Genomic DNA, 24,356 nt, shown 5'->3' with positions numbered 1-24,356 from the left:
ACATGAGGTAGATGAGTCTTCAGCTCCACTTGGATGGTGCATGAGCCTATCAAAGGGTTTTTTGGGCAGCACGGTGGATCAGTGAAAGTAGGGTAAAAAAGAATTTGGCAACCTAGTTGTTTGACTGAAAAACACTTTATAATAAGGATGTTTCAGGTGCAAAGAAGTTAAAGAATTGAAAATATTTGTATTGATTGCTTCAACAGGACTTTTTGCTCACAGTGTGTAAAGTCTGATTGTGTCACAATTACCACGATAAATATGATGTAAAGTAGAATGTTAAAAGATCATGAGATTAAGAAAAAATTTGGTTGGAATGTAGAAGTGATATTTTTTTCTTTTCCTTCAAGTTTGCTACATAAACTGACTAAAGAATAGGTGAAGAGGAAAAAAACGAAAGATTCTCTCCATTAACTCCATTTGTTTGAACAATATTTATCAAAATCCTTCAAATTAATTATTTACAAACATCCATACAGATAGAAGTGTTGCTATAACCCATCAGCTGGTCAGGGTCAGAAAATCACTTTGTGATGAGCTGAATAAATGTAATGGCTGTATAAAAGGTGCCATTATTAACAACACAAACACTCTAGATGATTTTTAGAAGCTTAATTGATCACCTAAGGTGAAATTGGTATCTGGAAAGTAGAATGAAATTAAACACCACTGAAATTTGACCTCTAGCCCATGTCTTCTATCTTGCAGCTCGGAGTCCAGTCTTCTCCCACTTGTCTTCATCTCTTCAGGGCATGTGGACGATTCGAGCTTTTGGAGAAGAGGAAAGGTTCCAGAAAATGTTTGATGCCCACCAGGATGTGCACTCAGGTTCTTCTCTGCCTTAGAACTTTTTTCATTTGGTATTTTATATTTGTATATAAAAATACTCACAACAGCTTATGTTAAGTTAAAAACATTGGCCAAAAAACTATTTTCCCCCCTCATTTTGTTCATCTGAATACATGCTCGAAGCTCTGAAATGTTGCCTTCTTCAATGACGTACGAGGTCTGTCAATAAAGTATAGGTCCTTTTTATTTTTTTCAAAAACTATATGGATTTCATTCATATGTTTTTACTTCAGACATGCTTGAACCCTCGTGCGCATGCGTGAGTTTTTCCACGCCTGTCGGTGACGTCATTCGCCTGTGAGCACTCCTTGTGGGAGGAGTCATCCAGCCCCTCGTCGGAATTCCTTTGTCTGAGAAGTTGCTGAGAGACTGGCGCTTTGTTTGATCAAAATTTTTTCTAAACCTGTGAGGCACATCGAAGTGGACACGGTTCGAAAAATTAAGCTGGTTTTCGGTGAAAATTTCAATGGCTGATGAGAGATTTTGAGGTGATACTGTCGCTTTGACTTCCCACAGAGCGGGACGTCGCGCAGCGGTCCCAGGCGCCGTCGTCAGCCTGTTTCAAGCTGAAAACCTCCACATTTCAGGCTCTATTGATCCAGGACGTCGTGAGAGAACAGAGAGGTTTCAGAAGAAGTCGGTTTCAGCATTTTATCCGGATATTCCACTGTTAAAGGAGGTTTTTTTTTTAATGAAAGACGTGCGGGCGGATTGCAGCGTTGGCTCGCAGCCGCCGCGACGCTCCGCCACAGGAAAAACACCTCTGTTGGAAGCCTTAAAGACAAGTTGGAACATGTCCAGCTGTTAAACAATTTCTCATATACTCACTCCACTGAAAGCCATCAAAAGCCGCCTGGATTTTACAAATGGTTATCGACACGGAGGTGTTTTTCCTGTGCCGCCGCACCGCGCCGGCTGCGACCCGTCCGCACGTCTTTCATTAAAAAAAAATCTCCTTTAACAGTGGAATATCTGGATAAAATGCTGAAACCGAATTCTTCTGAAACTTCTCTGTTCTCTCACGACGTCCTGGATCAATAGAGCCTGAAATGTGGAGGTTTTCAGCTTGAAACAGGCTGACGACGGCGCCTGGGAGTGCTGCACGACGTCCTGCTCCGTGGGAAGTCCTTAAAGTGACAGTATCACCTCAAAATCTCTCATCAGCCGTTAAAATTTTTACCGAAAACCAGCTTAATTTTTCAAACCGTGTCCACTTCGATGTGCCTCACAGGTTTAGAAAAAATTTTGATCAAACAAAGCGCCAGTCTCTCAGCAACTTCTCAGACAGAGGAATTCCGACGAGGGGCTGGACAACTCCTCCCACAAGGAGTGCTCACAGGCGAATGATGCCACCGACAGGCGTGGAAAAACTCACACATGCGCACGAGGGTTCAAGCATGTCTGACGTAAAAACATATGAATGAAATCCATATAGTTTTTGAAAAAAAATACAGGACCTATACTTTATTGACAGACCTCGTAGTTTGTATTTGCTCAGTGTTTTTGTTTTTATCTGTTTTGTGCACATCTGTTTTTGGCCATGCATATATATATATATATATATATATATATATATATATATATATATATATATATATATATATATATATATATATATATATATATATAATTATTATTTTTTTTTTTTATGTTATTGAAAAGTTCCCAAAAACTATCAGTAATTAGTGTGATCTAATTTGTCTATTTTAGCGGCCTGGTTTCTCTTCCTGGCTACATCTCGTTGGCTTGCTCTTCGCCTTGATGGGCTTTGTGCCATCTTCGTTATAGTTGCCACTTTTTGCTGCCTGCTTCTCAGAAATCGTAAGTACACCTTCAAAATGAAGTCTTCCTGAGCCTTAAACACATGTTATTGGGCTTTCGCCATCACAAGCACTGATGACCTTCTAGACACAGTTCAGAGTAGTACTTCTGTAATGAAAGTCTTCAAAAATGGTTCATTCAAATGTTATAATGCAAAAAATGTTCCTCTGGTGGAGGTTTTGCCTGTCTAGCAGGCTTCCTGATTGTATTTGTCAATATATTGGTGCTGCGGTCATGTTCTTCCCTTGCACCAAGTCTTTTTACAAAATTTTTTCCCTCAAAATTCTACTCTTAACACCCACTAATGACAACATGAAAGCTTTTTAATTTGTGCAAATTTGTTAAAAATAAAAACCTAAGAAATCACCGGTACGTAAATATTCATACCCTTTCCACAGTACTTTGTTGATGTATCTTTGGCAACAAATACAGCCTCAAGTCTTCTTGAATATGATGCCACAAGTTTGGGTTACCCATCTTTGGGCAGTTATGACATTCCTTTTTGGTGCACAGCCGTTTTCAGATCTCTCCAGAGATGTTCAGTCGGCTTCAGGTCTGGGCTCTGGCTGGGCCACTCAGACATTCAGAGTTGTTGTGAAGTCACTCCTTTGATATCTTGGCTGTGTGCTTAGGGTCATTGTCCTCCTGAAAGATGAGCTGTTGCCCCAGTCTGAGGTCAAGAGCGCTCTGGAGCAAGTTTTCATCCAGGATGTCTCTTTACATTTTTGCATTCATCTTTCCCTCAATCCTGACTAGTCTCCCAGTTCCTGTTGCTGAAAAACATCCCCACAGCATGATGCTGCGACCACCATGCTTCACTGTAGGGATGGAGCCTGGTTTCCTCCCAAACATGACCCCTGGCATTCAAGTTCAATCTTTGTCTCCTCAGACCGGAGAATTTTGTTTCCAGTGGTCTGAGAGTCCTTCAGGTGACTTGGCAAACTCCAGGCGGGTTACCATTTGCCTTGTACTAAGGAGTGGCTTCTGTCTGGCCACTCTAACATACATTCCTGATTGGTGGATTGTTGCAGAGATAGTTCTCCTTTCTCCACAAAGGTATGCTGGTGCTCTAACAGAGTGATCATCGTGTTCTTGGTCACCTCTCTGACTAAGACCCTTCTCCCCCGATCGCTCAGTTTAGACGGGTGTCCAGCTCTAGGAAAAGTCCTGGTGGACTTCTTCCATTTACGGATGATGGAGGCCACTGTGCTCATTGGGACCTTTGAAGCAGCAGAAATGTTTCTGTACCCTTCCCCAAATTTGTGCCTCGAAACAATCCTGTCTCAGAGGTCTGCAGTCAGTTCCTTTGACTTCATGCTTGGTTTGTGCTCTGACATGCACTGTCAACTGTGGGACCTTATATATGGACAGGTGTGTGTCAAATTATGTCCAATCAACTGAATTTACCCCATGTGGACTCCAATTAAGCTGTAGAAACATCTCATTGAATTGAGGTTGTCTGGATTTGTTCACATTTTTCAACAGTTTGAAAATTCTGACAAAGCGCCAGCTACAGAAATGAAGCTGGACGATAGTTAAACAATGTCTCAGAAAGTCGACATTACTTCTTGTTGCGTTTTGGCTTTGGTGTCCTTCATTAGTGCCGTGTGACTGGGGCTTAATACTTCAGATGTGGAAAAACTGGTGAATTTTTAGTTAAAGTGGTGGGTTTTCTCTCTCCCCTGTTATTAGAGCTGAATGCAGGTTCTGTGGGTCTGGCTCTGTCGTATTCTATCACCCTAATGGGCCTGTTCCAGTGGGGGGTACGGCAGAGTGCAGAAATGGAGAACATGGTAAGATCACTAATTTTGTCTTAAAGATCATATACCCCAAGCCATGGGCAGTGTCATGTTTTAGGCAGGGTTCTTTTTGTAATACACTTGCTTCAAATAAATTAAATTTAATTACAGTGTAATTTCAGCAGCACTATTATCTTTTCGTGCCTGTAGCTGGTTCATTTTATTTTCTTTAAAGTGTAATGCTTCTTAAGCGCTGTTGCTCTTTAACTGTATTTAGACCCAAGCATTTGGTTCCACCTGGTAGTGACGGGACTGCCAAAACCTTCTGCCGTAACATTTCCTATTCATAGGTCATCTCCACTGGTACAACAGCGTTTAAAAGTCTTTAAGATGTTGGCGCCTACATGATCTATCTATGTAATGGCAGACATTTCAGTCATCTTACCTTTTTTGAATCGCTGCTTATTTTTGATGGATGCTGCAGCAAACATAATCTTAGAATAAGATGTAAACATAAGTTCAACTTTGTCATTTTTAGTGCCTTGAGGTGACTTGCATTTAGTTTTGATGTACAAGTGCATCATAAATGATCAAGGTCAAGTTAAATAGAAGACATTAAAGTAAGCACCAAGTACTGCATCTAATTAAAAGTAAAAAGTACAGAAGTGAAGTAACAGTTCTGTGTGTTAGAGGGTTAGTTAGGATTTTAGTTGATTTGAAACTGAAATACATTTTGTTTGTGTGTGTGTGTGTGTATTTCCATTTTATGATGAAAGCTGCGCCCTTCGGTTTAATTTTTAAAAATCCTCTTGGTGGGACAGTCTGTGATGTTGCTACAGTAGACTTGCTTACTATAAAATAGCACTAGAGAATTACTAACATTTTTTTGCACAGTTCTTGCTCATGCACTGGCCTGAATATAATGACTCAAAAGGAACTTATCAAAGAAATTGCTGAGTTTGTAGTTTCGCTTCGTTTTTCCATCAATAAGAGGGTGACTGTGCAGCAATCTGTAAAGGGAACTTTCATATCTTTAGATGACCTCAGTGGAGAGAGTGTTGGAATACGCTGAACTGGAGAGTGAAGCACCCTGGGAAGCCAAGAACCGTCCTCCTCCTGAATGGCCCAGCAAAGGCCTGGTAACCTTTGACCGGGTGAACTTCTCCTACAGTGCTGATGGACCAGTGGTCCTGCACAACCTAACAGCAGTCTTCTACCCCAAAGAGAAGGTCAGACATCTTGTTTTTCAGAGCAAAGCACCCAATATTTAATGGTGACGTAATAGATTGCTGCACCCTCTGTGCAAAACAGAATGCCTCCGCAGGTCATTTATTCCAACTGCAGTCAGACTGTATTACACTTCCAAAAAAATTTTAGCACCATAGCCACCTACTGATTTTACACTAACGACGACTTACACCACCTTTTGTGCTTTATTTCATGCACAACTGTGCATGCATATATATATATATATATATATATATATATATATATATATATATATATATATATATATATATATATATATATAATATATATATATATATATATATATATATATATATATATATATATATATATATATATATATATATATATATATATATATATATATATATATAATATGAGGTCTATTAGAAAAGTATCCGACCTCATTATTTTTTTTTAAAAAACATATGGATTTGAATCACGTGTGATTCATCAGCCAAGCTTGAACCCTCGTGGGCATGCAAGAGTTTTTTCACGCCTGTCGGTGACGTCATTCGCCTGTGAGCACGCCTTGTGGGAGCAGTGGTCCAGCCCCCTCGTCAGAATTCCTTTGTCTGAGAAGTTGCTGAGAGACTGGCGCTGTGCTTCATCAAAATTTTTTCAAAAACTGTGAGGCACATCCGAGTGGACACCATTCTACAAATTAAGATGGTTTTCGGTGAAAATTTTAATGGCTGATGAGAGGTTTGGATCGTTTCTATCGCTGTAAGGACTTCCCACGGAGCGGGACGTCGCGCAACACTCCGAGGCGATGTCGTCATCCTGTTTCAAGCCGAAAACCTCCAAATTTAAGCCTCTGTTGACCCAGGACGTAGTGAGAGAACAGAGAACTTTCAGAAGAGGTTGGAATCAGCAGTTTATCCGGACATTCCACTGTTAGAGATTTTTTTAATGAAAGACGTGCGGACGGCTTGGCGCATTGGCTTGCAGCCGGCGCGGTGCACCCGCCACAGGAAAAACACCTCCGTTGGAAGCCTTAAGGACAAGTGGGAACATGCCCTGCTGTTAAACAGTTTCTCAGATACTCACTCAACTGAAAGCCACCAAAAGCCGCCTGGATTTTACAAATGGTTATCAACACAGAGGTGTATTTCCTGTGGCGGGCGCGCTGCGCCGGCTGCGAGCCGACACGCCAATCCATCCGCACGTCTTTCATTAAAAAAATCTCCTTTAACAGTGGAATGTCCGGATAAACTGCTGATTCCGACCTCTTCTGAAAGTTCTCTGTTCTCTCACGACGTCCTGGGTCAACAGAGGCTTAAATTTGGAGGTTTTCAGCTTGAAACAGGATGACGACGTCGCCTCGGAGCGCTGCGCGACGTCTCGCTCCGTGGGAAGTCCTTACAGCGATAGAAACAATCCAAAATCTCTCATCAGCTGTTAACATTTTCACCGAAAACCAGCTTAATTTCTCGAATGGTATCCACTCAGATGTGCCTCACAGTTTTGAAAAAATTTTGATGAAGTACAGCGCCAGTCTCTCAGCAACTTCTCAGACAATGAAAATCTGACGAGGGGGTTGGACCACTCCTCCCACAAGGCATGCTCACAGGCGAATGACGTCACCGACAGGCGTAGAAAAACTCACGCATGCGCATGAAGGTTCAAGCTTGGCTGACGTAAAAACATATGAATCAAATCCATATAGTTTTTTTTTTTTTAAATAAAATGGTCGGTTTCTTTTCTAATAGACCTTGTGTGTGTGTGTGTGTGTGTGTGTGTATGTATATATACGAGGTCTCTTAGATAATAAACCGACCCTTTTATTTTTTTTTTAACTATATGGATTTGAATGACATGCGATTACACCAATCATGCTTGAACCCTCGTGCGCATGCGTGAGTTTTTTCACGCGTCGGTGACGTCATTTCCCTGTGGGCAGGCCTTGAGTGAGATGTGGTCCCGCCCTCTCGGCTGAATTCCTTTGTTTCACACGCTGCTCGAGACGGCGCGCGTTGCTTTATCAAAATTTTTTCTGGACCTGTGAGGAATATCCGAGTGGACACTATTCGAGAAATTAAGATGGTTTTCTGTGAAAAGTTTAACGGCTGATGAGAGATTATGGGGTGTTTCTGTCGGTGTAAGGACTTCCCACGGAGCGGGACGTCCTGCAGCGCTTCCAGGCGCTGTCGTCGGCCTGTTTCGAGCTTAAAACATCCTAATTTAAGGCTTAATTCACCCAGGACATCGTGAGAGAACAGAGAAGATTCAGAAGAGGCCGGCATGAGGAATTTATGCGGACATTCCACTGTTTAAGGACATTTTTTTAATGAAAGACGTACGCGCAAATTCGCCGAGTCGTTTCCGTGACGACTCGGCAAATCTGTGTGCGCCGCGACAGGAAAAACACCTCCGTGTTGAAAACCATTTGTAGAATTCAGGCGGCTTTTAATGGCTTTCAACAAGTGAGTAACTGAGAAATTGTTTAACAGCTTGGGCATGTTCCAACTTGCCCGTTAAGATTTCCAACGGAGGTGTTTTTCCTGCCGCGACCCCCCCGCGGTCGGGTCCAGCCCGACATGCGACTCTGCCCGCACGTTCTTTCATTACAAAATGACCGTTAACAATGGAATGTCCGAATAAACTCTTCATGCCGACTTCTTCTGAAAGTTCTCTGTTCTCTGACGACTTACTGCGTCAACAGAGCCTGAAATGTGGAAGTTTTCAACTTGAAACGGCGAGACGCTGCCGCCTCGAAGCGCAGATCGCCGTCAGGCGCCGTGGACCGTCCTTAAAGCGGCACTACCAGACCAAAATCTCTCATCAGCCGTTAAAATTTTTACCGAAAACCAGCTGAATTTATTGAATGGTGTCCACTCAGTTGTGCCTTACAGTTTTGAAAAAATTTTTATCAAACAAGCAACAGTCTCTGAGCCATTCCTAAACAATGAAAAAAATCGACGAGCGGGTGGACGACTCCTTACTCAAAGCCTGCCCACAGGCGAATGACGTAACCGACAGGCGTGAAAAAACTCTCGCATGCCCACGAGGGTTCAAGCATGTCTGATGTAATCACACGTGATTCAAATCCATATGGTTTTTGAAAAAATAAGGTCGGATACTTTTCTAATAGACCTCGTATATATATGTGTAACGTGTGTGTATGTGTGTAATGTGTGTGTATGTGTGTAATGTGTGTGCATGCTCACCTTTACTCTATTTTCTTGTAATCTGTTCACATTAGTATTTATGCACCCACCAGCAAACATTGCAGTATACTTTAGTCACCTTTCTTTAATGTAATTTTTTTTCTTTTCTTACTACTGTATGAATCTTGCTGCTGCAACAAGTGAATTTTTTTCCCTGCTGTGGGATCGATAAAGTTCATCTTATCTTATGTCAAGCTTGACGTGGTCAGAAGTTCTGATCTGTGTGTGTGTTAGCTACAGCTTCTTATTCCTTCTTTTGCCAGGTTGGAATTGTGGGTAGGACTGGTGCAGGGAAAAGCTCACTGATCTCGGCCATCTTCCGCCTGGCAGAACCTCAGGGAAAAATCTACATTGATGGCATTTTGACCTCTGACATTGGCCTCCATGACCTGCGGAAGAACATGTCCATCATACCTCAGGTAAAGAGGTGATTGCCAGTTAGTGTGTTGCTTTTAAAACTAAATTTTTACACATTTGACAACTTTTCTGTTTTTGGTTATTGGTGGTGATGGGGGGGGGGGGGGGGGGTGTCATTGCATCATGGTCTTCCACTATGTCTCAAAAAGCAAAAAGAAGGAGATTGATTTTTACCAAATATTATGGTGACATGGTGCTTCAGTCATGATGGATTTGCTGAAAAATTTGTGGCAAACTGAATTTGTCTTAATTGAACTTGAATTTTATCTGTTTAATATTCTGGGGAAATGTTAGTACATTATGATGTCACAAAAATGTATAATATCCATGGATCTTGATTGATATCATGGACACTATTTTGCCAAGATCAGTCTATAAGTTCTGGATCCAAATTGTTTTTCTGTTTTTTGATTCTGTACTGTTACTTGGTATTTGTACTATATTTACATTTGAGTACAGACAGACTAGCTACCTGCTATAATGGGCAGGTAGCTCAGTAGTTAAGGAATTTTGCTACCAATTTGTAGATGTGGATTTGATTTCCCACCCATACTTCTCTTCTGTCCCTGTACGAGACACTTCATCTACGCTGTTTCAGTCCACTTAGCTGTAAGTAACCGGAGTTGTACTTGCATTCCATCTGGGGGAGTCCTAAATTCTCATCCACCTCACTCTAGAATCTGGAGATGAGGCCTGACACCAACAAGCCCTGGGTCCTACACTGGACAGACTTCATATTTGGATCACTTTCCTGGCTCTTGAAAAAATAATTTTCACCTGTGAAATCACTTCTCTGGCCTTTTTTTTTATCTCCTTCAGGACCCCGTGCTCTTTACCGGCTCCATGAGGAAGAACCTGGACCCTTTTAATGAGCACACGGATGAAGAACTGTGGAATGCGCTACAAGAGGCAAGTAGCTCACAGGAGGAGAATTTTATGTTGGAATTTATTTTTAATTACCAGGAAAAGTAACTATTTAAACACTTTCACATACCATAATGCTGTGTCTATACATTTTAGATATTGAACAAATAATCCCTTGTCATAAAACTTCTAGGGACACCTATAGTCCACTAATGGTATTTCAGAAAATGTATTTTTTGGTTAAGCAACTGTCATTGTCTTTTGCTCACTGTGGACTCTCATTTATACACCAGAGGTTTAAATATTTTTCAATTTATGCATATCTAGAGGTGTCAGTTGTATGTAGTTTCTCCCTGGATTAGTTTAAAAACTTTTTAAAATGTATCTTTTTACCTTCCCAGTTTAGCCTCTTATACTACCTTTAGCAATTCTGATGTCATAATTACTAAATTGTGTTCGGCTTTTATGGACTTATTTTGTAAGACTTTAAATAAAAAAGAATTCAAGCTTCTGTATGTAACAATTTGTAAAACTAAGACTTTAAACTCACCGTGGAAAAAAAACAAGTCTCTACAACACAATATCAACATGTGTTGTACACATAATGTATTTGTCTTCACATATGCATTGTAGATATATAATCACATGTATCCAAAACAGAGGATTATGATTCTCTCTCCCCCCACCCCCTCCCTTGAGGAGAATTGAAATATAAATCTTGTTAGAGGGTGTAACCTTATCATTTGTTATACAAAGTCTGATCTCAAAATTGACACACAAGCCACTTTGACCAGTTTTCTTCAAAAATATCAGCCTGATTCTTCAATTTGAATATGATCCTCTTCATGGTATATATGTTACACACACTACATACACTATATCAGTCTACTCATTAATTGTTGCTTTATCTTTCTTAAGCCATTAGTAGTCTTTTTTTTTTTTTTTTGGCATGCTACTACCAACACTCTCAGCAGATCTTTATCCAGCTTTGAATGTTTAAGTCCCTCTAGATCACAAAGATACATAATTTTAAAATTTTAATACATTTTACTTTAAAAAACAGCCTCCTGGGCCCCATGGATATATCTCCAAAATGGAGCCACAGAGGTACAAAAGATATGGAAGTCATTTGCTAATGTTTTTCCACTGGATGTCCAGCAGGCTACCGGGTTTGAGTTGTTGTTCTTTTTTTTTTTTTTGCTGGAGTACAAAAGAATTGAGATATATTCTTACAGCTGAATTCTCTCCAGGAAGAGGAGGTTGTTCCTAACCACTGTTGTCTGCAGATTCTGTCCCACTCTTCCTGTGACATTGTGAGGCTCCCCGTTTCCCACCTTGACTAAAAAGTGTGGTCACTTTTTAGGTTTTGAAGAGCTGAATATAGTTTAGATATTATTTTTGGGAAAGAAGCATTCTTGTACTCTCTCTGAATAATGTTAATTTCTTTTTTCCTGAAGCCTCATTCCCTGGAAATTTCTTATTCATAAAGTCTCTGATTTGTAAATATCTAAAGTGATCTTGATTTTGGAGACCATATTTATCCTTGAGGTCCTCAAAGTTAAAAATTGTTTCCTGGTCTAAGAGTGCAGTACACAGTTAATCCAAACCGTGCTGTATCATAATTACTAGGCTTAAAAGTCTGAATCATAAGGAAACCATTTAAAGCTTTCAGTCATTTTCTTTAAATGATGCTTTTCAATTATTTCAGTCCATGTTTTTAGGGAGCCGGGTAGTCCTTGTTAGTCCTTTTCCCATTGCCTTTTCTAGCTCTTTGCATTTTGATCTATAATTTGGTATACACCACCCAACTAATGGCTGAATTTGGGCTGCCCTAAAATAATACCTAAAACAGGGAAGGGCTAATGCACCTTTCCCCATTGATAATTGTAAGGTTTTGTATTTCATTCTTGGCTTTTTCCCAGCCCAAATGAATCTGGACAGGATTATATCCCACTCCCTAATACATTGTCCTGGTTTTGCAATTGGTACAGAGTGGAGTAAATACAAAAGTTTAGGTAAAATGTTAATTTTTACTGAATCTATATAAAAACTGATATTTAGATAAAGGATTAAGCGCCTTCTGTTAAAATCTTCTATAATTTCTTTAAGTGGCGCATAATTACATTCTTCTAATTTGGCTATATCTAAAGTCAAGAGATTCCCAGACATGTGTTTTGTTTTTTTCTTTTTTATCCCAATCTAGATGGTATCTAGAGCGCAGTGACATGCGGTGAGGTTGATGGCCGGGGAGGCACTGATTTCATCACAATCAGATTTACAAACATAAAAACCCCACAGAGTGGCTTATTCACCGTTTGATTAACGGGTTATATGTAAAATCTCATATCAGCATTCTTTACACATACAGACTAGCACACAAAAAAGCACATTTAATAATAATAATAAAAAACTTGATTGTGGTCTTACCTTTACTTATAAATGAAGTCCATTTACCGCTCCTTCTGAACAAAAGCATTGATGAATGTTTGTAGAGCTTTACCTTATCTTCCTTCAGTTTTAAATCTCTCTGTCTCAGTGGAGATCACTGCCAGGGAAGAAAGTCGTCCATCAGTCCTGTTTGCACTGTATGTTTGGAGTAGAGCTAGGAATCGATTCTGATTCTTAAGATTCAGAATTGATTATTTTGATCCGATGTCGATTTGGGTTAGTGTTATTAAAACTGTTTTTGAGCTGTTACCTAATTGTCTAGTTATGTGACATATTAATACTAGTATTATATTGACATTTGACAGCAAATTAATGAAGTATTGGTAGTTAATAATGATGGCTATAAGACTGATTGCACGGACCAATCCCCCTCCCAGAATGATAGAATAGTATTTTTATTTTAAAAACAGGCTGAAGGGCAGCCAAAAGAGGGCACCAGAGGTACCTGGTTCATTGTCCCTGACACAGGTACATTTCTACAGGCGTCCATGTTTTGGCCTAATGCTTAGTTTCTTTTGGGTTTAACGTACGGCTTAACAAAAAAAAAAAAAAACAAACAAAAAAAAAACTATGGCTTTACTTTCCAAAATGTGGCTCTCAAAATGCAGGCAACAGTGTTTCAGAGACTTACAAATTTAAAAAGTTTCCCAGGGCACACTATCTCGGTCTCCCCTACAGCGCTGGCTGTACGGCACGCAGCAGCAGAACGTCTCCTACAGCTGCGCAGACCGACAGTCAGTCTGTTCGGTCAGTCTTTTCCCACAGCCACACAGCAAGTGCTGGTGGAAAAGACTGACTGAAAAGTCAGCCCACAACAGCGAACCTTCATGCACTGTCCCACAGAAAATGCACCTTATGCAGCGACGATTCGTTTTTCTTGTCTGTAACAGATAAGAGTCCTGGTCGTCATGATTGACATCTTTAAATAGCTTTGACAGAGGTTGATGAATAAATTGTGGACCTACTTCTAAATCAGAACCAGCGGATCCACAGTCAGTGTAGTGAAATTATTATTTTCACACCCTCAAATAGTGGAACGGACCAGCTGCAGCGTCATTTCTTCAGCAACACTGTTCCAGTGCTGGCGTGAAGATCAGTAGTGCCCCCTAACATGAGGCAGGAGAACTGCATGCCTCACCTGGTGCCTTTTTGCAGTTGTTTTATGATCGCTCAGCACACAAAACTGTTGACACTGTACATTATGCACATCAGCTAAACTATAGAATTTAAGTTCATGTAAGCAAAGTGTTCGACCATTTTAATGGGGACATACAGAGACAGTGAGACTCACAGTGAGTCTCACTGCACAGCATGCCTGCAGTTATTTCAGTGATTGCGCAATCCAGGGTGAGTCACAGTGGGCTCCTGCCTCACCGCACGTCTCTTCTCAGTATTTGAACAACAAATATGAAAATTTAGCGATTTTGAATAAAAAATGATCTAAAACTGGAGAAGTTAAAAGGAAAACAACTTTATAGTACAAATCACTGGATAAATATAACAATTTAATTTATTTTTTTTCATTTTCCTTTTTTCCTTTTCGTGATGACAGGTGAGGTACAGCTTCACCTGCCTTCCCTGACTGCACGTCAGTGCTAGAGCGCCGATGTTGAGTATCATAATGTATGCGGAGCACCTGAGTTTTTCTATTTAATTTATACTCAGAGTATGATCCATACTTGTCCAGTATAGACATGAGAACTGGTAGAAACTCTGTGGGGGGTGAATGGCTAACATGCACATAATCTGCAAAAAGGGCCAGCTTTTGTTCACCTGCTGACATTTTCATATCCTTGATTTCATTGTACTGCCTGATCCATTACGCCAATGGCTCAATTAAAAACTGCAAACAAGAGTGGATTTACCTTCTCTTGTTGATCTCTCCAGAAAGGAGTCTGTGAGCGCCCCACTGATTTTTAATCTAGCTGATGGTTTATTATGTAAGGCTGCTAGTGTCTTTAAGATTACCTGATTAAAACCACATTTCTCCATAGTGCTGAAAAGGAACTTCCATCTAAGAGTCGAATGCCTTTTCCATGTCTAAGCTAACCAGCAAGCCCTGCATTTTTAGATTTATATATCTTATAATTTGTAAAGATCTTCTAATGTTATGTGTTTGACATGTTAAAACCTGTTTCATCAATAGTATTTTGTCTTTTCGCAATAATTGAAGTAAACAATTTATAGTCTACATTAAGAACATTAATTGGTCTGTAATTTGCACAGTCTGGTTTATCTTTACTTCCTGTAGGTATAACTAATATAACTGCTTCTTTCCATGAGGCTGGGGTTTATCTGTTGGTCAGAACACAATTAAAAATCCTTAAAATGGGTGTTACGACCTCCAGACTTCTGTGCCACTCTGCACTGAATCACTCCGCTCCTGGGGATTTATAGCTTTTAGTCTGGCAATGGCTGAATTAATTTCTTCTTTAGTTATTTGTGAGATTAATGCTTTATTTTCTTCTGCTGTAAGGTTAAAGTTCTGAGTAGGGGTGTAACAATACACAAAAATCACAGTTCGGCACGTACCTCAGTTTTGAGGCCATGTTCGGTTCATTTTCGGTACAGTATGGGAACAAAATGCAAAACCTAAATTTGCTTGTTGTTTAAACCAAGTGCTGCCTGGTAAAAAGCTACATAAAATGTTCTCAAATAATGACAAATGTATGAGATACGTATTATAAAAAATACATTCCTAGTAAACGGCTTTTAACAAAAGCTTCCACAAGTAAAGAGCAGCACAACGGGTTCCAGCATGAAGCCCTGTTCAATTTTATCCAACCTTAATATTTTTTGCCAGAAAAATGAACTTGTCCAAAACTGTCACAGCACTATAAGGGATTTTTTTAAAGAGAATTAATGTTAAAGAATCCCTTTACTTTTGTATAATGTATTTTATTTTCTTTCTCTTTGTTGTTAATATATCTTTTTAAATAAAGTTTTGAAAACAAAAACATTGTGGGGAGAGGCAAAAAAGTGACTTAAATCACCTTAAAAATATTTAGAACCACAAATAAACTTGATTCTTGGTTTGTTTATTTATTTTGCCATTAAAATTGGCCATCACTTTTTAAAATAAACTAATTCCCAAGGCCTGGCTTGTCAAAGTCTGGGGACTATTTAATCCCAGCGCAGCAAACGAGGTCAGTAGGCTGAGCGAGTCCGAGTGAAGAGGATTGTAGATACCCCTCTGCTCAGTGCTTTCAGGTAAAGGTCGGCGATACCGTGAATTTTGGTATTGATCCGATACCAAGTAAATACAGGTCCACTATCGCCGATATCGATACCGATACTTTTTCATATTTAAGCTTCATAGATCCAAAGGATCCAAGACCTAAGATAGAATTTTGCCAAACATTGGACGTGACAACAAAATACTTTATTATCACAATCAACATTTTTGTTTTAAAAAAATATCACTCAACACAACTTAAAACAAAATCTCCTGAGGTAGAGGGCTGACTCGAGGAGAGCACTGAGTGGGCGGGCCAGGCTGAGCCTACCTGCATGGCTGTTGGCTGGCGCCGCTGAGCCACGTGACGGCGCAACAACAAAAGACCAGAGGGGGGAGGGTGCGCTGCTCCGTGTTGTGTGGCACAGCGCAACGCTGCTCTTACAGACAGAGAGTAGACTTTGATGAATCTGCGTGCGCAGCAGTCAGTGCGTGCAGGAGAGAAAAAAGCTTGAGTATCGATCTTTTTACACAAGGATCATTCAGTATCAATACCAGCGTTGGTATCGATATTAGGATCGATCTGCCCACCTCTACTTTCAGGCTGCTGCAGAGGAGGGGGAGACCTGCTGCCGCTCAGTGACAACAGAGACTTTCACTTTCAGTCGCCAAACACCGGAAAAGTCTCTGGTAACGCGAGGAAAAGTAGCTAGATTTGATGCTAGTCCTTTTTGAGGAAATAAGTCATCAAGAGGGTTTGGAAAGTCGCCAGATTTAGCGAGAAAGTTGGTAAGTCGGCAACACTGAATGTAACAATAAAAATAGTAGTTGTGCGCACATCCAACCTTAATTAGGCCAGGTGCAGGACAATCAAGAACAGCAGACAAAAAAAAGAAAGTCTGCACACCGGTAAAGCTCCCAAAATCTTTAATTGACCAAAGCAACGTTTCGACAGCCAAGCTGATTGGGTGGGAGTGTACTCTAGTGCAGGAACAAAACAAACTAGAACTAACTGTACTATGCATGAATGTGAACATGCAAACAGTAAAACAAACAAGCAACAGCTGACTGAAAACAAGCCTGATTTACTACAGGCTTCACACGTACAACTAGGGTGAGTGAATTTTAATGAAATGAGAAACAAGGGTGCTGATCCTGAAAGTAGGAGAAAGAAACTGAGCACTGCCTCACAGACAGGGACTGATCAAAAACACCCAGAACCATAATGTATCCAACAAACACCCATTTAAAAAACACCCCCAAAGTGGAAATACAACTAAAAAGCCAGAAATGTGACAGACATCTGTATTTTATCTTAATTAAAAAGAAAACAAACATGTAAAAGCCTGAGGGTGCTTGAACTTTCTCATGCCAATGTACAAGTGCATAAAGGGATCATGCCAGCTTTTCTCTTTCGTTTCTGTAGGTGCAGCTGAAACCAGTTGTGGAGGAGCTGCCTGGTAAGTTGGAGGCTATTCTGGCTGAATCGGGCTCCAACTTTAGCGCCGGTCAGAGACAGCTGGTGTGTCTGGCCAGGGCGATCCTGAGGAAGAATCGGATCCTCATCATTGATGAGGCTACAGCCAACGTGGACCACAGGTACCAAGGCTAAGAGCTCATCATATCATAATTTATTCATGTATATGGCTCCACAAACACAATTGTGCAAAAGTAATTTAAACGAAAAGTCATTTTATTACAGAGATAGTTGAACTCTCCATCTTGTCAGTATTTCATTGTCTTTCTCATCCAATTATAATGATGTCTGAATTAATTTTGTAATGACTGACTGACTAGACTAAAAATGTTGCTGTTTATATTCTACAGAACAGATGACTTGATCCAGCAAACAATACGTGAAAAATTCAGAGAATGCACTGTGCTCACAATAGCACATCGGCTCAATACTGTTATAGACAGTGATCGGATATTGGTGAGTCCTCCAGTACTTACATTTCTACATTTGGAGTAGTCATCTGTTTGTCAAAGAATGTTTTAACTCTGTATTCTGCTTCCCTCTTACATTTTTTTCTTAAATGTTTTATTTGTATTATCTGGTGGTTGGCTCTCACTGCGGTATTGTATCACTTCCTGTTCCGGAGCACAGCGGTGTTTTTCTGTATCTGTTAGCTGTTTAATCTGCGCAGTTAGATTGATCTAGTTATCTAGATTATGATTTGTTTCCCAGTGTAATCTTTATGTGCCTTAACTAAAGCACTCCTGCTGAATCACCTCTAAATTATTTACACATTATTCACTTTGTGTGTTTTTAGGAATCCGCTAGCTTAGCGTAGCTACTAGCTCTTAGCCGATTTAGCATGGCGGCTTCTTCCTGTCTCTCCCGCACTTTTCTGCTCTCGTGTGTGAAATGTTTAGTTATTCCTCGGCCTCCTTTAGCAGTAACGGTACTTGTAATAAGTGTAGCTTATTCGTAGCTTTGGAGGCCAGGCTGGGCGAATTGGAGACTAGGCTCCGCACCGTGGAAAATTCTACAGCTAGCCAGGCCCCTGTAGTCGGTGCGGACCAAGGTAGCTTAGCCGCCGTTAGTTACCCCCTGGCAGATCCCGAGCAGCCGGGAAAGCAGGCTGACTGGGTGACTGTGAGGAGGAAGCGTAGCCCTAACAGAAGCCCCGTGTACACCGCCAACCCGTTCACATTTCTAACCGTTTTTCCCCACTCGACGACACACCCGCCGAGGATCAAACTCTGGTTATTGGCGACTCTGTTTTGCGAAATGTGAAGTTAGCGACACCAGCAACCATAGTCAATTGTCTTCCGGGGGCCAGAGCAGGCGACATTGAAGGAAATTTGAAACTGCTGGCTAAGGCTAAGCGTAAATTTGGTAAGATTGTAATTCACGTCGGCAGTAATGACACCCGGTTACGCCAATCGGAGGTCACTAAAATTAACATTAAATCGGTGTGTAACTTTGCAAAAACAATGTCGGACTCTGTAGTTTCTCTGGGCCCCTCCCCAATCAGACCGGGAGTGACATGTTTAGCCGCATGGTCTCCTTGAATTGCTGGCTGTCTGAGTGGTGTCCAAAAATGAGGTGGGCTTCATAGATATTGGCAAAGCTTCTGGGGAAAACCTGGTCTTGTTAGGAGAGACGGCATCCATCCCACTTTGGATGGAGCAGCTCTCATTTCTAGAAATCTGGCCAATTTTCTTAAATCCTCCAAACCGTGACTATCCAGGGTTGGGACCAGGAAGCAGAGTTGTAGTCTTACACACCTCTCTGCAGCTTCTCTCCCCCTGCCATCCCCTCATTACCCCATCCCCGTAGAGACGGTGCCTGCTCCCAGACTACCAATAACCAGCAAAAATCTATTTAAGCATAAAAATTCAAAAAGAAAAAATAATATAGCACCTTCAACTGCACCACAGTTAAATGAGGTCTATTAAACATTAGGTCTCTCTCTTCTAAGTCCCTGTTGGTAAATGATATAATAATTGATCAACATATTGATTTATTCTGCCTTACAGAAACCTGGTTACAGCAGGATGAATATGTTAGTTTAAATGAGTCAACACCCCCGAGTCACACTAACTGTCAGAATGCTCGTAGCACGGGCCGGGGCGGAGGATTAGCAGCAATCTTCATTCCAGCTTATTAATTAATCAAAAACCCAGACAGAGCTTTAATTCATTTGAAAGCTTGACTCTTAGTCTTGTCCATCCAAATTGGAAGTCCCAAAAACCAGTTTTATTTGTTATCTATCGTCCACCTGGTCGTTACTGTGAGTTTCTCGGTGAATTTTCAGACCTTTTGTCTGACTTAGTGCTTAGCTCAGATAAGATAATTATAGTGGGCGATTTTAACATCCACACAGATGCTGAGAATGACAGCCTCAACACTGCATTTAATCTATTATTAGACTCTATTGGCTTTGCTCAAAAAGTAAATGAGTCCACCCACCACTTTAATCATATCTTAGATCTTGTTCTGACTTATGGTATGGAAATAGAAGACTTAACAGTATTCCCTGAAAACTCCCTTCTGTCTGATCATTTCTTAATAACATTTACATTTACTCTGATGGACTACCCAGCAGTGGGGAATAAGTTTCATTACACTAGAAGTCTTTCAGAAAGCGCTGTAACTAGGTTTAAGGATATGATTCCTTCTTTATGTTCTCTAATGCCATATACCAACACAGTGCAGAGTAGCTACCTAAACTCTGTAAGTGAGATAGAGTATCTCGTCAATAGTTTTACATCCTCATTGATGACAACTTTGGATGCTGTAGCTCCTCTAAAAAAAAAAAGAGCTTTAAATCAGAAGTGCCTGACTCCGTGGTATAACTCACAAACTCGTAGCTTAAAGCAGATAACCCGTAAGTTGGAGAGGAAATGGCGTCTCACTAATTTAGAAGATCTTCACTTAGCCTGGAAAAAGAGTCTGTTGCTCTATAAAAAAGCCCTCCGTAAAGCTAGGACATCTTTCTACTCATCACTAATTGAAGAAAATAAGAACAACCCCAGGTTTCTTTTCAGCACTGTAGCCAGGCTGACAGAGTCAGAGCTCTATTGAGCTGAGTATTCCATTAACTTTAACTAGTAATGACTTCATGACTTTCTTTGCTAACAAAATTTTAACTATTAGACAGAACAATCGGAGAGAAAGAGTCTAACCAAATACCGGCATCACTGAAAGCAGCCAAAGATAACGATACGTCTTTGGGATGGTTATGAGTAATTTTTTCTGAGTTATTTTCATTAGTTACTTCATCCAAACCATCAACATGTTTATTAGACCCCATTCCTACCAGGCTGCTCAAGGAAGCCCTACCATTATTTAATGCTTCGATCTTAAATATGATCAATCTATCTTTGTTAGTTGGCTATGTACCACAGGCTTTTAAGGTGGCAGTAATTAAACCATTACTTAAAAAGCCATCACTTGACCCAGCTATCTTAGCTAATTATAGGCCAATCTCCAACCTTCCTTTTCTCTCAAAAATTCTTGAAAGGGTAGTTGTAAAACAGCTAACTGATCATCTGCAGAGGAATGGTCTATTTGAAGAGTTTCAGTCAGGTTTTAGAATTCATCATAGTACAGAAACAGCATTAGTGAAGGTTACAATGATCTTCTTATGGCCTCGGACAGTGGACTCATCTCTGTGCTTGTTCTGTTAGACCTCAGTGCTGCTTTTGATACTGTTGACCATAAAATTTTATTACAGAGATTAGAGCATGCCATAGGTATTAAAGGCACTGCGCTGCGGTGGTTTGAATCATATTTGTCTAATAGATTACAATTTGTTCATGTAAATGGGGAATCTTCTTCAGACTAAAGTTAATTATGGAGTTCCACAAGGTTCTGTGCTAGGACCAATTTTATTCACTTTATACATGCTTCCCTTAGGCAGTATTATTAGACGGTATTGCTTAAATTTTCATTGTTACGCAGATGATACCCAGCTTTATCTATCCATGAAGCCAGAGGACACACACCAATTAGCTAAACTGCAGGATTGTCTTACAGACATAAAGACATGGATGACCTCTAATTTCCTGCTTTTAAAACTCAGATAAAACTGAAGTTATTGTACTTGGCCCCACAAATCTTAGAAACATGGTGTCTAACCAGATCCTTACTCTGGATGGCATTACCCTGACCTCTAGTAATACTGTGAGAAATCTTGGAGTCATTTTTGATCAGGATATGTCATTCAAAGCGCATATTAAACAAATATGTAGGACTGCTTTTTTGCATTTACGCAATATCTCTAAAATCAGAAAGGTCTTGTCTGAGTGATGCTGAAAAACTAATTCATGCATTTATTTCCTCTAGGCTGGACTATTGTAATTCATTATTATCAGGTTGTCCTAAAAGTTCCCTAAAAAGCCTTCAGTTAATTCAAAATGCTGCAGCTAGAGTACTGACGGGGACTAGAAGGAGAGAGCATATCTCACCCATATTGGCCTCTCTTCATTGGCTTCCTGTTAATTCTAGAATAGAATTTAAAAATTCTTCTTCTTACTTATAAGGTTTGAATAATCAGGTCCCATCTTATCTTAGGGACCTCGTAGTACCATATCACCCCAATAGAGCGCTTTGCTCTCAGACTGCAGGCTTACTTGTAGTTCCTAGGGTTTGTAAGAGTAGAATGGGAGGCAGAGCCTTCAGCTTTCAGGCTCCTCTCCTGTGGAACCAGCTCCCAATTCAGATCAGGGAGACAGACACCCTCTCTACTTTTAAGATTAGGCTTAAAACTTTCCTTTTTGCTAAAGCTTATAGTTAGGGCTGGATCAGGTGACCCTGAACCATCCCTTAGTTATGCTGCTATAGACGTAGACTGCTGGGGGGTTCCCATGATGCACTGTTTCTTTCTCTTTTTGCTCTGTATGCACCACTCTGCATTTAATCATTAGTGATCGATCTCTGCTCCCCTCCACAGCATGTCTTTTTCCTGGTTCTCTCCCTCAGCCCCAACCAGTCCCAGCAGAAGACTGCCCCTCCCTGAGCCTGGTTCTGCTGGAGGTTTCTTCCTGTTAAAAGGGAGTTTTTCCTTCCCACTGTAGCCAAGTGCTTGCTCACAGGGGGTCGTTTTGACCGTTGGGGTTTTACATAATTATTGTATGGCCTTGCCTTACAATATAAAGCGCCTTGGGGCAACTGTTTGTTGTGATTTGGCGCTATATAAAAAAATTGATTGATTGATTTGACTGTGAGGCCTGAAGGACTGGGTGACATGGCCAGAAGTTTAACCCTCTGGAGTCGAATGACACGCCCTCGCGTAAAAAGTCACATAACCTAATTAAGCGGACATAACAATCTGCGGCACTCTTAGGCTCCCTTTAAATATGTGTTGAATGTTGAAACTTCAACTTTTATAGCACTTCTTAAATTTGTTAATAGTCCTAGTATAACTTGACTTAAGAGTATTTCGCTATGCGTTTCCATGAATATTGTCATTTTTCGCTGCGTGTTTATGTACACAAATGCAGCCAAAAGAATTATCTTTGTTACTGGAGGGAAGCATGTTTGGTTAGTGTTTTGTTGTTGTTTGGGTTCTTTTTTTTTCCAAAGATGAAGCGTTTTATGAATGTGGAGCAAGCGCGTCAGTTATTTTTTTTTTTAACTGGAGGAAGACAGAGCATGCAGCACGTTGTCAGAGTCTGAAACAGACGGTGAGGATTCTGGTCATGAAAGAGATTATCCCTCTTCTGTTCTGGAGGACCAACCAAAGCAGGTGGATCCACCAACATGCGTACAGAGATCTGAAGAGAGGGCTGGAGCTTGCGCTTCTGTTTCCAGATCCAGATCTCCGCTTGGACATGCAGCAGAGACACGCCCCACCGCTGACTGCTGGAACATGGAGGAGGAGGCGGCAGACACTGGTCCAGCAGTAAGCAGATTTCAGTCTCAGAGAACACCGGGAATCCAGGTTGATTGACCCAAAGTCCAAAAGACCTTTTTCTTTTGTTTTTTGCAACTGAGACAGTTAAAACAATTTGCACCAACACCAATAAAATTGCTGCAAAAAAACAAGGCATTAGGGAAAAAAATACAACTGGACAGACATTGAAATGGAAGATCTGTACAAATTTTTTGGACCTCTGATATACACTCAACAAAAATATAAACGCAACACTTTTGGTTTTGCTCCCATTTTGTATGAGATGAACTCAAAGATCTAAAACTTTTTCCATATACACAATATCACCATTTCCCTCAAATATTGTTCACAAACCAGTCTAAATCTGTGATAGTGAGCACTTCTCCTTTGCTGCGATAATCCATCCCACCTCACAGGTGTGCCATATCAAGATGCTGATTAGACACCATGATTAGTGCACAGGTGTGCCTTAGACTGCCCACAATAAAAGGCCACTCTGAAAGGTGCAGTTTTATCACACAGCACAATGCCACAGATGTCACAAGATTTGAGGGAGCGTGCAATTGGTATGCTGACAGCAGGAATGTCAACCAGAGCTGTTGCTTGTGTATTGAATGTTCATTTCTCTACCATAAGCCGTCTCCAAAGGCGTTTCAGAGAATTTGGCAGTACATCCAATCAGCCTCACAACCGCAGACCACGTGTAACCACACCAGTCCAGGACCTCCACATCCAGCATGTTCACCTCCAAGATCTTCTGAGACCAGCCACTCGGACAGCTGCTGAAACAATCGGTTTGCATAACCAAAGAATTTCTGCACAAACTGTCAGAAACCGTCTCAGGGAAGCTCAACTGCATGCTCGTCGTCCTCATCGGGGTCTCGACCTGACTCCAGTTCGTCGTCGTAACCGACTTGAGTGGGCAAATGCTCACATTTGCTGGCGTTTGGCACGTTGGAGAGGTGTTCTCTTCATGGATGATGCGAAGGAGATGTGTTGCACTCCATGAGGCAAATGGTGGTCACACCAGATACTGACTGGTATCCCCCCCCCCCCCAATAAAACAAAACTGCACCTTTCAGAGTGGCCTTTTATTGTGGGCAGTCTTAAGGCACACCTGTGCACTAATCATGGTGTCTAATCAGCATCTTGGTATGGCACACCTGTGAGGTGGGATGGATTAACCAAAAGTGTTGCGTTTATATTTTTGTTGAGTATACATGTCGTTGGTGTCACTGTTAAGTCTCCAGGACTACTGGAAACAGTCATATTTTGTCTG

The 24,356-nt window shown here is 40.8% G+C and overlaps 1 protein-coding gene across 3 annotated transcripts in view; it reads left to right on the top strand.

Moving 5' to 3' along the window:
- The window catches only part of LOC117515689 (multidrug resistance-associated protein 4-like), a 216,465-nt gene that overhangs the window by 95,773 nt on the left and 96,336 nt on the right, over nt 1–24,356 (top strand). For all 3 annotated transcript variants that reach the window (XM_034176378.1, XM_034176386.1, XM_034176371.1), the window contains exons 22-29: nt 709–828; nt 2,560–2,670; nt 4,363–4,463; nt 5,447–5,638; nt 9,091–9,246; nt 10,064–10,153; nt 17,158–17,330; nt 17,559–17,664. In XM_034176378.1, the coding sequence (XP_034032269.1) occupies nt 709–828; nt 2,560–2,670; nt 4,363–4,463; nt 5,447–5,638; nt 9,091–9,246; nt 10,064–10,153; nt 17,158–17,330; nt 17,559–17,664 (1,049 nt within the window). The remainder of the gene's footprint in view (nt 1–708; nt 829–2,559; nt 2,671–4,362; nt 4,464–5,446; nt 5,639–9,090; nt 9,247–10,063; nt 10,154–17,157; nt 17,331–17,558; nt 17,665–24,356) is intronic.

The sequence above is a fragment of the Thalassophryne amazonica genome, chromosome 1, assembly GCF_902500255.1.
Source record: "Thalassophryne amazonica chromosome 1, fThaAma1.1, whole genome shotgun sequence".
NCBI lineage: Eukaryota > Metazoa > Chordata > Actinopteri > Batrachoidiformes > Batrachoididae > Thalassophryne > Thalassophryne amazonica.
Note: the sequence above shows the minus strand (reverse complement) of the source record. Positions and strands in the feature narration are given on the sequence as shown.